General features: G+C 43.6%; 1 protein-coding gene and 1 pseudogene across 2 annotated transcripts in view; both read left to right on the top strand.

Moving 5' to 3' along the window:
* GNAL (G protein subunit alpha L) overlaps nucleotides 1-17,710 on the top strand; it is a 101,188-nt gene that overhangs the window by 58,762 nt on the left and 24,716 nt on the right. For both annotated transcript variants that reach the window (XM_070420677.1, XM_070420678.1), the window contains exon 5: nucleotides 12,845-12,942. In XM_070420677.1, the coding sequence (XP_070276778.1) occupies nucleotides 12,845-12,942 (98 nt within the window). The remainder of the gene's footprint in view (nucleotides 1-12,844; nucleotides 12,943-17,710) is intronic.
* Nucleotides 1,054-12,139, top strand: LOC139014280 (glutamine--fructose-6-phosphate aminotransferase [isomerizing] 1 pseudogene; annotated as a pseudogene).

Here is a 17,710-nt window from a genome sequence, read left to right on the forward strand (position 1 = left end):
CCACAGACCGTGAAACTAAAGTGGTATTATCACATGTATTATTATTTGCCTTCTTTTTAAAATCAAATCCAGTATCCCATGTTCTGATTTTTCCCTTGTGTATCAACAGCCTTAACAACTATTAAAAGTGTGTGTGTGAGTGAAACTACCTGGTTGATCCTGCCAGTAGCATATGCTTGTCTCAAAGATTAAGCCATGCATGTCTAAGTACGCACGGCCGGTACAGTGAAAAAGTGTGTGTGTGTGTGTGTGTGTGTGTGTGTGTGTGTGTGTACATTCTTATCCCCATATATTTATTTCAAACATAAATATATACATGATAAATAAACAAGAGGTAGATAGGTAGGCAGGTGGGGGGTGGGCGGATGGATGGCTGGATGGATAACATGACAAACAGCAGGTGTCCCCCAGTCCCCTCAGTGAGGCTGATTATTTAAGGATCATGTGGGGCTAATGTGATCGGCCTCATGGAAGTGTAAATTGAGAGGATATTTGAACATCTGTGTTGCTTATTATCCTTGGATCATGAGTCATCATTGGGAAATAACGGGTTCTTGATGGATATTCTGGGGAAGTGTGTAAGTGGCAGGAGGCAGTTTGCAGTCCAATAGAGACAGCATTTGGTGAGGAAGGAGAGGCATAAATCCTGGCAGAAGCCAAGGGAAGGAAGAGGTTACTGCCTTGGTAGAATATCCCTCAGACCGCAGACCCATGTAGAACTTGTTCTTTGTCAAATTACAGGGCTATGGGTTCAGATCCTCAGAGCACACAGGGAGCTGCATCAGCAACAGTGGTGACAGTCACAAGTCAGACCAGGAAAGGGCCAGGGGTGCAGCGAGGCAAGGCTCTTCTGTGGGAGAGGTTTGTCAAAAAGGAAGCTCTTTTGCATGTGCTGGTCAATACAGTAACCATAACATGATTAGTTATGACTTTCTGAGGATAATGGTGTTCTTGGACTCCAGAAAAGTCACTTTTTAAAATATTCATGAAGCAGAACCAGAACAAACATGCCTTTGAATATCTATATTAAAGCATAATATGCAAATTAACCGAATGACCAAACAGCAGAATGACCGTCCGGATGACCTTCCGGACGACCACGCTATGACATGCACTGGCACCAGGCCAGCCAAGGTGGTGCAGTGCGATTGGTCAGGGGTCGGGGGGCCCCGCAGAGGGAGGCTCAGGCCTCCCTCTGCACAGCAATCAATTACAGAGACCCAGCCGGGTGGGCATGGCCTCCCTCTTTGGGGCAATCCATTGAGAAGCCCCAGATGGGTGGGCAGGGCCTACCTCTTTAGGGTGATCAATTGCGGGGCTCCCGGACTATGAGAGGGCACAGGCCAGGCTGAGGGACCCCCCCCCCCAATTCATGCACTGGCCCTCTAGTTTAAATATAAAACCCACATGTAGATACAAACCAGTTTCCCATCGATTCAGAGTTGCTAACAAATAACATGTACGAATGCTCAACTCTGTTAATGAGCATACATTTGGCATGGAGGTGAACAAGGGCAATAAAGTGGGCAGAAGGCAAAGTGAGCAAAGAGGACTTCCCAGAAAAGTTCATTCATCCATTTGCTCATGAAACAAAGATTTATTGGGCTCTTAGTATGTGTTAAGGTCTAGTAAGTTCTTTGATATACTCCAGGGAACAAAGCATGAAGATCCCTGCCCTTGTGGGGCTTGTAGTCTACCGAGGAATATAGCGATGGCATGGAGCATAGTGAATAAATTAAATACAGAGTATTTTAGGAAACGCAGGGCAGGCAGAGGGGCCTCAATGGAGGAGGGGACTGCAGTTTTACGGGGATGGCCAGAGAGTGTCTCACTGAGAAGGGGGTTAAGGAGAGCCCTGAAGGTGTAAAGCAGTGAGCACAGCGGGATCAGAACAGGTAGTTCAGGCAGCCGGACAGCAGTGCCCAGGCGCTGCCACGGGTGGGGCACCCAGGGGGGGGTCAGAGAACAGCGGGAGGCCAGTGTGGCTGGAGCAGTGAGTAGGAGGAAAATGATGACATGGTGCTAGCGAAGTCAGGGAGAGAGGAGCCCCACAGAAAGAGGACTCTGTAGTCACTACAGAAAGGGACTCTGAGTGAGTAGGGCCCATAGGAGGTACTGAACACAGCATGGCCTGTGCTCACCTGCACCGCCGAAGCACCATCCTGGCAGCAGTTCCAGGAGCACTGCAGGGTGGAACCAGGGAGGCCGGTTAGGAGGCTGGTGCAGGCATCTGGGTGCTGAGAGAACCGTGCAGGTGGGGAGAGCGTCAACCCTGGATACAGACCAGCAGTCGCCAACCTTTCGGACCTCACGGACCACCGGGTGGCAACCACTGGTTTAGATACATACCTGATGGATTAGGTGTGTCCTGAGAGAGAAAGAGAAGCATTAAGATGACTTCATGGCTTGGTCTGTGCAACTAGAAAAACCAAGTTGGCATCAGCCGAGATGTGAAGGCCATAGGTAGGGCAGGTTTGAAGGGATCAGGAGTTCGCCTCTGGCCATGCTGAGTTAGGATGCTCATTAGACGAGAAATGCCGGAGCGCCCTGCGCCACCTTCTCTAAGTACCAGGTGCTTTTGAGGAAGTGTTCCGTGGTAGAGGAGACGTTGCTCAGGTGAGGGTCCCGGGCAGGTCCTTAGAATCGTCACAGTAATCACCAGAGCGGTACATAACCAGCATAACAGGGTTTATGTTGTCAAAGGTTTTTCAAATACGAACTTGGTTACCTGTTTCCCTGAAAATTTAGGAACACTTTTCTTGTGGTAGGAAGAAAGTTGGGTTGTGGCTAAAGATTACAAGAAAAGTATTTCTTCTTCCTGTAATCTGTCAGATCCCTGGATTTATTCCCTCTTGATAGGTCAGTTGCCAAGAAAATATCATTTTCTTGATGATTTAAAGTCAAGCTAGCAAAAAACTGATAAATAAAAATCATGCTTCTTATGGACTTCCCCCTAAAATCCTGTTGCTGCCCACTGATTGTATTATCCGGCCCTACAAGACTGGGAGCATAAGAACTGAAACCATTCTGTGTATGGGGTTTCTTTATGTCCTGGGTAGCCCCCAGAAGTTGCTTTTAGTTCTTATTGGAATAACTGAACTGGTTTGAAGGACGTTTTCTATCCTTGTTACTCGTGGATTCTACTTGTACCTCAATGATAGGGCTGAATTCCACCTCCACTGCCCCTGCCCCCCACATGTACTGGATTTTCACTCACTGTACATTTTTCTTTCTTCTCCTCACTCTTCTTCTTCCCATCCATTCACAGAATTCGTCCAATTCAAAAATAGCTAGCCATTGAATGTTTACCTGCCAGGTGTAATTCTAGATGCTGTGCACACAGCAGCAGACAGAAGAGACAAAGCCCCTCACGGAGCTTGCATTCCGTGGGGCAAATAAGATCACAACCTTATCACTGCATGAATAAGGATACCACTTACTGATAGCTGGGGGAGAGGGTGAAAAGCATAAAAGGGAATAGGGACTGAAGGGTGGCAGTTGGCGTTGCTATTTTATATATGGTTGTCAAGAATAACATGGCATTTGGGCAGAGACCTGAAGGAGTGGCCAGGCAGAAGCAGGAGCAGGAGCAGTGCCCCAAGATACCATGTTGCAGGGACACCCAGGCAGCGTGTCTGCAGTAGAACGAGCCAGGCAAAGACAGGGAGAGGTTGCGGGGGGTGGGGGGAGGTCAGGGAGGCAGGTAATGGGGGACTTTGGATTTTACTCTGAGATGGGAAGCATTGGATTGCTGTTTTCCTATGAAACTCTTATTTATTGTGGTACAATATGCATAACATAAAACTTAACTTCTTAACTATTTTTAGGTGCACAATTCTGTGGTCTTAAGTGCATTCATGTTGTCCATCTTCAGTACATTTTCATCATCCCAAACTGGAACTCTGTATCCATTAAACACTAACTCCCCATTCCTCCTCCCCCCAGCCCTTGGCCACCACCATTCTACTTTCTGTCTCTGTGGACCTGACTACTCTAGGTCCCTCATATAAGTGAAGTCATGCAGTATTTGTCCTTCTGTGGCTGACTTATTTCACTGAGTATAATGGCTTCAAGGTGCATCCATACAGCAGCATGTGTCAGAATTTCTTTCTTTTTTAGGGCTGAATAATATTCCCCGGTATGGATATACGTACCATATCTTGTTCATCCACTCGTCCATCAATGGACACGTGGTGGTTAGCACTGGATTGTTCTGAGCCCAGTTGTAATGTGCTCTGACTTATGTTTTCAAAGATTCACTGGCTCCCGAGTTGAACAGACTATGGTACGAAAGGTGGAAACAGAGGCCAGTTGGGCATCTGTGGCAGCAACTGCCAGTCCTAGATGATGGCTTCAACATGGTCAAAATCTGGGTGTGCTCTGAAAGTACAGCCAAGAGGACTTCGTGGATCACATGGTGGGTGTGAGACAAAGAGGGGGGTCAAAGATGACTCCAGGATTTTGCGGCTGAGTAACTGAGTGGTGGTGTTGCCATTGACTGGAGAAGACCACATAGAGCTAGTTTTAGGGAGAAAATTAGGAGTTTCATTTTGGACTTCCTGAGTTGCAGTTGCCTGTTAGAATTCATGTTAGGCAGGCAATTGGATATCCAAATCCAGAATTTAGGAGAGGGTTCTGAGTTGGAGACATCAATTTGAGAATCACTAGTCCAGTCGACCCTGTATATCCATAGGTTCCTTACCTGCAGATTCAACCAATCAGGAATAAAAAATATTTGAAAAAAATGTTTCATTGTTGCTGATGTGTACTATGTAGTTTGGCCTACAGTGGTCAGGTTGAATCTGTACTGGACATGCACAGACTTGTTTTTCTTGTCATTATTCCCTAAACAATAGAGTACAGTGGGGCCTTGACTTACGAGTTTAATTCGTTCCGGGACGGAGCTCGTAACTCAAATTACTCGTATGTCAAATCATAAAGTGAACGAGTGAGACACATGATGCTGGGCTGATGTTGTGGCGTTCACTGTGACGTTCGCTGGGCCAACTAGCGGTGGGGTATCTGAAGCTGGCTCGTAACCCGAATTTTAGCTCGCAACTCAAACCAAAAAATCGGCCGAGAGAAGGCTCGTATCTCGAAAAACTCGTTAGTCGGACACTCGTAAGTCAAGGCCCCACTGTATAACTATTCACTTAGCATTTACATTGTGTTAGGTAGTATAAGTAACCTAAAGATGATTTTAATACATAAGAGTAGTATATGCTTAGGCTATATAAGGGACTTGAGCATCTGCAGATTTACTATCCATAGGGGTCCTAGAACCAGTTTTTTAACTGCCGCCTCACAAGTCTTACCCACTCCCGCCCTCAATATTTGCGAATGAATCAATGGATGAGGCCCCTTGCTTTGATTGAGTCCACTGTGTAAAGTGTGGAAGGAATAACCACTCCCACCACCCCAGACGCCTTTTTCCAAACATTCACTTGGCCACTATAAGCTCTGCCTTTTCATACATATCTCTTGTTCCAGCGCAGGCGGCCTGATGTGAGCTCAGGAGAGGGCCATTGTCTCTTGCTTGAGCAGAAGAGCAAGGGGGTGGGTGGGTGGGGAGGAGGTGCTGGGCCGCAAGGTTGTCTTTGAGGCTTTCTTACTTGTCTAGAATTCCAAGAATGTCAGGTCTATCTGTGTTCAAATTTAAATCTGAAATTCATTCAAAAGCTAGATAAGATGAACCATCTGCCACACGATCCATCCATTAGGATAAATAACTAGGTATTTAATAAAGTTGTTGAATGTTGAAATGAATTAAGCATGTTGAATCAGAAATTCCAACTCTTATAAAACAGTTCCAGACATTTCTCTTGGGAAATGAAGGAGGCTCATTCCTAGCATATGCCCAGAGAACTAAAACATATGTCACACAAAAACTCATACACAAATGTTCATAGCAGCCCTGTTTACAATAACCAAACGGTACAAACAACCCCATGTCCGTCAAATGATGCCTGGGTAAGCATGCTGAGTGAAAGAAGCCAGACACAGAGGCCAGGTATTATATGATTTCATTTATGTGAAATGTCCAGAATAGGCAGAGCCAGGAAGTGACTCATGGTTGCCAGAGGCTGAGGGAGGGCAGGATGAGCAGGGACTGCCGATGGTGTGGCGTTTCCTCTGAGGCTGATGTTCTCAATGTGATTGTGTGATGAGTGTACAACTCGACGAAAAGGCTAAACACCACTGAACTGTGCACTTTAAATGGGTGAGTTGTACGGTCTATGAATTATATCTCTGTTAAATCATTACATACAAAATGAAAAGAAAGAGAAGATATAAAACTTAAAATTGGAGAGTCTCAGAACTGGGAGAAACCTTAAAGATTATCTCATACAAACACATAAGTATGAAACTGCCAAGTGTTTGGGGTTTTTTGGACAATTTCCTCTCCCTTTTATGTCAGTTGCCTGTTGCCAGACTCAGGGCTGCTGCAGAAATGCTAAGGAACCCAGTGGTTGCCTTTGCAGCCTTTTATTTTATATCTACATGGAGATTTGATCACCTCATACTTCCGTAGCTGTTTGTTACTCTCCGGAGAAGGCTCTTGCCCGTCTGGTGACGCAGAATGTGGGGCTACAAGTTCACAGAGCAAAACCCCACACGATGTCCATCCCCATGAGGACATCATCAGCTAATTTTAAGGTTCTGGCCATATGTGTAGCTGTTCATTAATATAACAGGGGTGGTGGGCCTGCACCCCCCATCATCACTCCTGGCTTCTCCCTGTCCCTCCTCCACATCCCCCACTCCTCCCAGCTGCCTTGAAGGGGTGAGCTGTCGGCCCCAGTGACAGTCTTTGGCACCCTCTCCCTGGGCAAAGGATTTGGAGGCTCAGCTTATAGCACATGGCTGTCAAGGCAATTTTTTTTTAAGTTGTAGCAAACATATAAGTATTCGCCTCTCTTCCCTTTTTTATAGTCACCTGCTGCATTTTATCCATCTAGCTTCACTCCCTCACCAGCTGTTAAGAGTGTGTCTAGACAAGTCACATGAGCTTGGGGGCCTTTCTGGAAAGATCTGAAAGGCCAGGGCAAGTCCAGGAACCGGAAGCACGCTGCTAAAAGTCAACCACTGACAGCGGCGTCCCTCTGTGCCTGTCCGAGTTGTAGGTTCTTTGCACAGCCACACCGCCACCTGCCTGACTGGAGCACATCCCTGTCCTCAGGTTCAGAAACCCTGCATCCTCTCTCCTATACCCAGCATCGAGCATAATGCCTTATGCCGCCAGGTGTTCTGTAGATGTTTCTAGAACTTGGTTCTCAAGCCTACACATGACTTCTGTTCCCTCACCATGTGTTTCTCTCTTGGCCTGTTGGCATCCTGCAGGCCTTGCCACAGTTGTCCCAAAACTACTGAGTCGGGTCCAGAGCTGAAGGATGCCCCTAGACCAGGGGTGGGCAAACTTTTTGACTCGAGGGTCACAATGGGTTCTTAAACTGGACCGGAGGGCCAGAACAAAAGCATGGATGGAGTGTTTGTGTGAACTAATATAAATTCAAAGTAAACATCATTACATAAAAGGGTACGGTCTTTTTTTTTCTTCAGTTTTATTCATTTCAAACGGGCCAGATCTGGCCCGCGGGCCGTAGTTTGCCCACGGCTGCCCTAGACCCTCCACCACCACCACCACCACCAGCAAATCACACTGTTGGTCACCGCAGTCTTGACCATCTTGAGTCTGAGCTTGCCCTCCCTGATGTCAACCCCGTCCTGCTTGTTTTGTCTTTCCAGCCACCCCTTCTTTGTGTCCTTCCGTCCCTTACCCCTCACACGTGCTCCTCTCCCCGTCCACCAAGTACTGGTGAGTCTCAGCCAGCCTCTGCCTGGAAGAAGTTACACCCCGTGGAGCAAGGAGAAAAGGGAAGCTCAGCAGTCAGGTTTTCCCAGCTCGGGTCCGAGCCCAGGCACTCAAATACCAGCACCCATGCCCAAACCCTACATACTGTTGTATGACTCCTCTTAGACACCTTTATTATTGTTTTTCGCTAAAATTTTCCAAAAGAAATATGTCATTGTCAGTGGGACTAGAGCAAACTCACTTCTAAAGACATTTGCTTTCCATCTAAACTTCTTCCCAAAAAGAGGGGCTCCTCTCTCCATTTTACCTCTCAGCACATAAAGCAAGACAGAGTGACTAAGAAGACCAGGAAAAATACCATGAAGTGTTATGTAACTCAAGCTTGATGTTCCAAAGAGAATTTGTGTCAGATAACTTGACAGAGCCTTGTCTGGAAGCAAAGGCTAAAGTCGTGATTCTTTGAATCCCTAATGAAAATACCTAATTATTTGTTTCTGTTCCCACACAAATCAGTTTCTCTGGGGAGTGTCTTCGGCATGCTCCAAGGGCACAGTTTCCTCAGAGAATTAGACTTTTACAGCAAGAATCTTCGGTGTAAGAGTGGGCGTATTGTGGAGGGGGAAAGCAAAAGCTAAGACAGTAATTTATTTTGAAAAATAGTACTTAAGGAAAATTATGTTCCCATCACTATAGAGGAGATTTATTTAATTCTCTGCTCTGGGTCATGATGGATCTGATTACTAAAACTTAATACTTATCCCAGTTGTTTCATGAGATTATAATTTAGAAACAAAAGATAGAATCGCTAGATAAATCTTATTGTACCTTTAAGAAAAGTGTAAGAGCAACAAAAACCATGAAACCTTGCCATGGTGGCAGTGGAGGTCCCTTGGCTCAATCCTCCTGCCTTTGAAACTACAGGGAGTTCTGATCCTGCCCCGGCCTCGTGGGGCGTGCTTTGGGGAAAGAAGCAGAGAGAGGCCAGAGCTATGTCAGTAACTGTTTCTATACACGGCTGCACTGGAAGGAATTGAAAGCTACTGGAACTCATAAGTGAGATGAAATAGGTTGCAGGACACAAGTTCAAATGCAGAAATCAACTGTATTTCTATGTACTAACAATGAAAAAAATCCAAAAATGAAATTTAAAAAACATGTACATTTAAAATAACATCCAAAAAAGCTACTTAGAAAAAAATGTAACAAGTTACGTGAAATATCTAACACTAAAAATGGCAAAACATTATTGAGAGAATTTAAATAAGACATAAATAACTAGATATGTCTTGTTAATGAATTAGAAAACTCGTTTAAGATGGCAATTCTCCCCAAACTGATCTATAAATTTTTTAAATGGGCAATTTCAATCAAAACACCAGCAGCCTTTTTAAATAGAAATTGACAAGCTAATCCTAAAATGTATGTGGAAATTCAAAAGACCTAAAACGGCCAAAATGATGTTGTAAAAGAACAGAGTTGGAGGACTTAACATTACTAATTTTAAGACTTACTACCACCTGGCTAGCGTAGCTCAGTGGTTGAGTATCGATCTATAAACCAGGGGGTCACTTATCAAGTATCAGTCAGGGCATATGCCCAGGTTGCGGGCTCGATGCCCAGTGTGGGGTGTGCAAGAGGCAGCCAGTCAATGATTCTCTCTTGATATTTCTATCTCTCTCTCCCTCTCCCTTCCCCTCTGAAATCAATTGAAAATTTTAATTAAAAAAATAGTATCAAGTTTTAATAATCAAGACAGTATGGCATAGGGATAAACATAGATCAGTGGGACAGAATTAAGAGTCCAGGAACAGACCCACATGTGTATGGTCAGTTTCAACAACAGTATTAAGGTAACTCAATGGAGAAAGAATAGTCTTTTCAATAAATCTGCTGAGGAAGTTGCATATCTTTATGGAAAAAGGTAAAACTTGACCTTTTCCTCATACCAGCCCCCAAAATTAACTCAAATGGATCTTAGACCTAAATGTAAGTACTATAAAACTTTTAGAAGAAAACTTCAAGGAATATTTTTGCCTTTGGGCTAAGCAAACATTTTTTAGAAAACATAAAAAAGCATAAATGCTAAAAGGAAAAAATTGATTAATTGGACATCAGCAAAATTAAAAACTTTGCTCAACAAAAAAATGCTTAAGAAAATTAAAATGCAAGGTACAGTTTGGGAGAAAATATTTCAAAGACCTATAGTTGACAAAGGAATTGAATCAAACAATTTTTTAAGTCTCTCATTCTTATAAAAGAATAAAATTCAATGGAGATGTAAAGTATAGCATGGGGAATATAGTCAATAATATTGTAATAACTATGTATGGTGTCAGGTGGGTACTAGACTTATCCGGAGTATCACTTAGTAAATTATATAAATATTTAACCACTATGAAACTAATATAAAATAATAGTGAATGTCAACTGTAATTTAACTTTCTTAAAAACAATTGAAACTAACAAGACATACAACCCAATTTTTTAAATGGGCAAAATATTTGAACAGACACTTCAAAAGAAGATATGCAAGCAGCCAACAATTACATGAAAAGATATCCAACCTCATTAGAGAAATGCAAATCTGAAACCATAATTAGATGTCACTACACACCCACTAGAGTAATTAAAATTAAGAAGACTGATAAAAACCAAGTATTGGTGAGGATGTAGAAAAATTAGAGCCCCTAGACATTGCCCTTGACCATGTAAAATAGAATAGCCAATTTGGAAAACAATTTAGCAGTTTTTTAAAGTTAAACATTCACTTACCATTTACCCAGCAATTCCACTCCTAGGTATAAACCCAAGAGAAATGAAAATAAAAGTCCATACAAAGACTGTTGCACAAATATTCCTAACGGCACTATTCATAACAGTCAAAAACTAGAAATAACCCTCCCAGCTAGGTTGAGTGTCGACCTATGAACCAAGAGGTCACAGTTCTATTCCCAATCAGGTATCAATCCCCAGTAGGGAGCGTGCAGGAGGCTGCTGATCAGTGATTCTCTCTCATCATTGATGTTTCTATCTCTCTCTCCCTCTCCTTTCTTCTCTGAAATCAGTAAAAATATATATATTTTTAAAGTAGTTTCTAACAAATAAAAAAAAAACTAGAAATAACCCAAATGTCCATCAACTGGTGAATGAATAAATAATTGTCCCCTAAGCCCTCTGATAGCCCCAAAGGTTTGCATGCGCTCCCGACCTTGCCAGCCACTCAACACTTGCCTTTAGGATCGTGCTTCCTGCTTACTTAAACCACCATGTCCCTCACACAAGAGGAGAAATCTTGGAGGCCCTAATCAAAGGCCTTCGGATATTGGAGTACAGATATGATTCTGCTAGTGTGGGAGCTGATGAAGGCAGTGACAAAGATTGGGAAGCCAATGCCTGCAAAAGCCAGCTCATTAAGAAGAAAGGAAAGCAACAGCACTGGGTGAAGAAGTTCACAAACAGACTATGGATTTGGATATAGAATTCGATGCGCACTTTGGAATAGCTCATACCCGTTGGGCGGCACATGGTGAGCCCAGTCCTCTCAATGGCCATCCCCAGCGCTCTGGTAAAAATAATGAACTTCTTGTTATTTGCAATGGAATCGTCACCAACTACAAACACTTGAAACCGTTTTTTGGAAAGCAAAGGCTATGATGTTGAAGCTGAAACAGATACAAAGACAATTGCCAAGCTCCTTAAATACGTGTATGACAACCGGGAAAGGGGAGATACCAGTTTTACTACCTCGGTGGAGAGAGTTATCCAACAATTGGAAGGTGCTTTTGCACTTGTATTTAAAGGTGTTCATTTTCCTGGCCAAGCAATTGGCAGGAGATGAGATGGCCCTCTGTTGGTTGGTGTCCGAAGTGAACATAAACTCTCTGCTCATCAAATTCCAGTACTCAACAGAACAGGCAAAGATGAGAAAGGAAGCTGCAGTCTCTCCAGTGTGGACAGCACAACTTGCCTTTTCCCTGTTGAAGAAAAAGCGGTGGGGTATTACTTTGCTTCTGATGCAAGTGCTGTCATAGAACACCCCACTCGTGTCATCTTTCTTGAAGATGATGATTTGGCCGAGGTGGTGGGTGGCCATCTTTCTACCCATTGAATTAAATGAATGGCAGGTGATCGCCCTGGAAGGGCTGTGCAAACTCCAGCAGATCATGAAGGGCAACTTCAGTCCATTTATGCAGAAGGAAATTTTTGAGCAGCCAGAGTCAGTTGTGAACACAATGAGAGGAAGTCAACTTTGATAACTATACTGTAAACTTGGGTGGTTGCCGTAAGGGGCAAAAGACTGGTGTGAAAGAGATGTCAATATTCTAACAAAGTGTTTTATTGAAAATTTATATTTAGCAACTAATATATAGCCATTTGCTTCCATGACAGTATTAAGTTACTTTGGGTAAATTCAGCAACATGAATTCCTAAAGCCACCTTTTACTTTGCGATAAGGAAAGTGTGCCAAAGGATGCTGCTATCACAGTGGATGGAATTGAGCACTTGTGTCCACACAGGTTTGAGTGAACCAACAATCACAGTTCACAATTAACTCATAGTTTTGTTTTTTTAATGCAAAAAAAGCAATAAATTACTATCCCCAAAAAGTGTGATTTTTAAATCTCTTTCTTAAGTAGCAGAACTTATAATAGGCATGTGTTCTCATTGCTAAAGTGGCAGTGCCACTAGTAAAGTTATTGAATACTAAGAACTTTAAAATTATTAGCTAAGTATATTTCTGGTTAATGAATGTCATTAACTTTTAACTTGCAATTTTTATTTTGGAGAACTTCCTGGAATGATAGGGGTGTTTGACAGGTTAATTTGCATGATGATGACATACATGCATCCATTTTTCATCACACGGAACTCAAGATCTGGGCATTTTCCCGTGTGTCAAGTAGACTTCCACAAGGAAAATAATTCATGCGCTACCTGCAAACTTCGGGGAGCAGTTTCTTTTTACTTTTGACTTTTTGAAAGATTATATAACACATGCATTCTCTCATTTGTAACTTTTTCAAATTTTAGGAGTTCTTTGATCATGTGAAGAAACTTTGGGATGATGAAGGCGTGAAGGCGTGCTTTGAGAGGTCAAACGAATACCAACTGATCGACTGCGCACAATAGTAAGTCTGCCTCGTCAGGCCCAGGCCTCTTTGAGGCTAGGATTGCACCACAGGGGTGCTGCCCTCCCAGCGTCACTGACGTCTCTCGAACGCTAGGGACAAATAATTAACGTCTCACTACAGAAATCAGCTTTCAAAATGAGGTACATGTAGGCGATGGAAAATTGAAATCCAGTAGGAATCAGTGTTCTGGGGAGGAATCAGACGCATGTGGTATTATTTTTATCCTGACCATTGTTTTCTGTTCTATTTATGTTGACTTCTATAGGGTTACAGGCATAGTGTAAATTATAATGTAATAGGATATTCATTATTATAGTTTAATTTTGTAGCAGGGACCCCAAAAAGTGATACACAGAAGTGAATTAGGACCCTGAGAGTAGATGAAATCGATGATAAGTAAATATTTGGTGAGAAATGTAATGAAGAGAAATAGAAATAAGGAAAAGACTCTGGTGCCAAGGCTGACTGATTGCTTTCCCTGAAATTCCTTGGTATTTTAGATTCATTCTATGACTATTAGAGAGTAATGGTCCCCCAGGAAAATGTTAATCAAGAAGTTCTAGATACATTTGCTAGTTTGATAACAAAAACTGTGTTCAACTAATTGTTTTATATGACTCTTTGGGCAGCAAGAAATCAGCACTTTTATATTTTTAGTCTGTAAACTTTAAAAATCCATACATGTTAAAGGGATTCCATAAGCATAAAATCTGGGAATTCACAGTATTTGGAACCAGCTAATGGAACTATGCTGTACATTTCATTTCAAGGAGAAAGCAGTTGTGTGGCCACCAGCAGCCCTTTCTCATCCTTAGGAGCTCGGGCACCATCACCATGTGACAGGCACTGAGAGGGGCCAATGGCAGGGCCCAAGGAGGAGGCACTGGGTGTGTCCCAGGCACTGACAGGAAGCCAGTCTGGGAGCAGATAGGTGATGGAAGGGTGGCCATAAACAGCTGAGAGAGGTCGCTGTGGCCAGACCCTTCCAAGTGCTTGCCAAGGAACTTGGATCTTCCAAATGCAATGAGTACCCAGCAGCTCTATGAATGAGGTTCTCAGGGTCACTCTGGCTGCTGTACGGAGACTTAACAAAAGGAGGCAGAGACCTGAATGAGGTTCCTTGGGTCAGGTGGTGGCCATAGAGGTGAGCCTTGGGCCTTGAGTGCTGAAGGGACAGAGGTAGGAGGTAGATTGGGTGAGGGCGGCAGTGGAAAGGGGGCAGGGGTAAAGGATGATAAAGCAGTGGGGCATGGAGCCATTTATGGAGATGGAAAAACCTGGGAGATGTTGTTTATGGGAGAACAGAGGAAGGTATCAAGCTCTGATTTGGAAAAGTTAAGTTTGAGACGCCAACATGATATCTAAGGGGAGCGCTCAGTGGTTGAGCATCAAACTATTAGCCAGGAGGTTACAGTTGTATTCCCGGTGAGGGCACATGCCCAGGTTGCGGGCTCAGTCCCCAGTAGGGGGTGTGCAGAAGGCAGCCTATCAATGTTTTTCTCTTATCACTGATGTCTCTGTCTTTCTCTTCCTCTCCCTTCCCCTCTCTTCATTGAAATCAATAAAAACATATCTTTAAAAAAAGAGAAAGTAAATTAGTGGTTGCCAGGGGTTTGAGGGTGGGATCACTGAGAGTGACTACTAACAGTACAGGGTTTCTTTTAGGGATAGTGGAGAATGTTCTGGAATTGGATAGTAGTGATGTTTGCACAAACTTGTGAATTTACTAAAGACCACTGAATTGTATACTTCAAAATGGTGATTGTTATGTTATGTGAAATTGTATTATGTGAGTTATATCTCAATCTGAAAAAAGAAAGATAACAGGGAAGGAAGAAGCAGAGCAGGAAAAGTAACGGGAACACTGGTCAAGCCTGGCCAGCAGGGCAGTCTCCTCGTGGAAACAGGGGTCCTCTTGTCATCTATAGATGAAAGTCTAAGCATGCATTGATAGGACCTGCTTCTTCATCCTCAACCAGCCAGACACTTGCCGCTCTCCAAGCCTGCAAACGCATGCACGTGGGAGTGGGAGCTCCCCGGTGATGAAGGGCCTATGCTATGCAGATGAAAAGGCCATGAAGACCTATGTTGTGCTATTTGGCATGCAAGGAGTGGACATTTGCTCAGGCAGCTTCAGAGAAAGGGAAATTTGCTCTAAGTCTCCCAGAGGCCACTAGTGAGTCTGCGGCACTATAGGGAGCTGCTTTTCTGTTCCTGCTGGCTAAGTATTTTGACTTCACTTTTCCTGTTTGCTCTTCTCATCCCTTGCTGCTGATCCCAGAGGAAGCAGAGGAGATCAGTTTTGTTAGCAGCCAGGCAGCCTGTTCCCATCTAGCCTTGTTCCCCACCCCATCACACTGGCCCAGTCAATGGCCATTTGCATGGCCCTGACCAGAGGCTGTGTTAAGGCCAGGGCAGCCGGACTGCAGTCTCCCACACCAGGACTGACATGGCTAGCGGCGTGTGGAACAGTTACTATAACCGAGCTTTCAGTACGTATTGTACTTTTGGTAAAAATGGGTGCATTTGAAGCATCAAGCAAGCTGTGCAAATGACCAGAGATTATATTTGATACACAGTTCCCCACTTTCCACTGGAAACCTTAAAAACAATCTCTACTGCATTATCCCCCAAAATGCATTTCCTCTAAGTCCTAATAATAAATGATTATGTAGCCATGGAAACAGCTATTTTGGGAGAGAGAAAATTGGATCTTAAGAGCGGGTTTATAAAATCAGACTTTGCTTAATGTAACCTGAAGCTCTGCAGCTGAGAGTATAGGTTCTTATGTTTTGCACCAATGTGTTTACGTACATGCTAAGAGCCTCTCTAGGGGTACATCCATTTGAATAATTGCTTTTAGAATATTCTTAAAGGCAGAGAATGTCCTAGAAAAAAAAGAAAAAAGCAGTGAGAAAGGTAAAGTGGTTTTCCGCTCCGTCTCCTGTTTGCCTTTGCGATCGGTCAGGAGTCCTGGCAACTACGTGTAACCTCTCTCTAGTACTGACTTGGAGCTCATGGCTCTCAAGTCCTTGAATCTAAGCTTTCAGGACAATCAGGAAATTATTAGCAAAAAATGAAATTTGAACTTCAAAGTTGGCTTTTATTTTTTGCAGGTCATTTTAAAGTTAGAGAAACTACCATGTACTATTGAATTCATTAAATATATAATCAACTGTCTGGGTACACATACACGTTCTTCTGAACTCTCATTTGACCTTTATTTTCTGTTTTATTTTCTCGATCTGTGGAGTTGGAAATGTTCCTGTTTATGGGCAGTGCAGTATACTTTTTATAGATATGAAGAATAAACTTAGTGGCAGGGCAAAGTAGGTAGACCAGCTATCTCAGTGTAAGTCGGTCAGCCCCTGGTTATCTGTGTCTCCCATGCTCGTTTGTAAACCCTCATCCTCAGAAGGAATTTCTGAGAGGGTTTGCTTAGCACCAATGTTTCCTATGTGAGTAGGAAACCTGCACTTGTCCTCCTGTGTGTCTCTCCTTTACTCTCCCAGGACTGCCATGCTCATAGCACTCTAACTCCAGATGCGAGGGGGGATTTTTTCCCCACCATGCAATTCTCTGTGACACCAGTTGGTTGTCCTGCAATTTAACTCAATTCTGACACTATCTACTGGAGACAAGGTCAGACCCAGAGGTTAAGGGCTCAGTCCCATCTGGTTGCCCCACTTCAGAGGCCACTTGCACATAGTAGGTCCCCAGGTTACCCACAGCTTCTGTTCAACTTGGCTACAGATCAGAGGTTCCCATGATCTCCTCCCCTTTGGGTTTGATTATTTGCTAGAACAGCTCACAGAATTCAGGAAAACACTTGCTTATGTCTGCCAGTTTATTAAAGGATACAGATGAACAGCCAGAAGAAGAGATACATAGGGGAGGCCTGGGGATGGGGGGTCTGGAGCCCAGGAGCTGGGGTGTATTAGCCCTCAGGTGCATGTGTGCATTCACCAACCTGGAAGCTCTCCAAACCCTGTACTGTTGGAATTTTTATGGACACTTTGTCGTGTAAACATGATCCCTCACTACGTCCATTTCCAGCCCCCTGTCTCGTGCCTGGAGACTGGGGGTGGGCCTGGAATCATGGCTTGGTCCTTTTGGTGACCAGCCCTGGATGGCTCCAGGAGACCACCCAGAGTCACCTGACCAGAACAAACAAGACCTCTATTATTCAGGACATTCCAAAGGACTTAGGAGCTCTGTGTCAGGAACTGCAGTCAAAGACCAAACAATAGAAAAAAGATGCTTCTAGTGCTCTTATAACTTTGGAGGTTACAAGAGTTTCAGGAGCTCTGTGCCAGGAGACAGGGGCAGATATATTTTTTTTTCTATTATCTCACACTGTGTACGTGGATTATTTAAATCTTTCAGAAAAACTACTCCCTTGAGTGGAAAAATCCCAATGGTTTCCTATGGGACACCTCATCGAATCCTCAAACTTCCTACAGAAGACAGGACCCTAGGACTAGCTGGGGCTCTAAGTCCTTGCCCCTTGCACTAGTTTCTGATGCTGTTGCCCATTTACTAGGTATTGTTAGGTTCATTTTGAAGGCTGTGAAAATCAGGCCCTTGAACTATACATGGTAAAATAATAATAATAATAATAATTTTCTACCTTAGAGCTATATTTTTCCACTTATTTCTTAGAAGTGAGACCCTTTGTCAAACAGTATTCTGTGTTGGGTAACAATAGTGAGGAGGGGTCAGTGGTGGTGAAGAGCCCAACTAATGGCCCTTAGCCCCTCCCGGA

The sequence above is a fragment of the Myotis yumanensis genome, unplaced genomic scaffold (genome assembly GCF_028538775.1).
Source record: "Myotis yumanensis isolate MYYU_CA2020_CCGP unplaced genomic scaffold, mMyoYum1.0.hap1 SCAF_7, whole genome shotgun sequence".
Classification (NCBI taxonomy): domain Eukaryota; kingdom Metazoa; phylum Chordata; class Mammalia; order Chiroptera; family Vespertilionidae; genus Myotis; species Myotis yumanensis.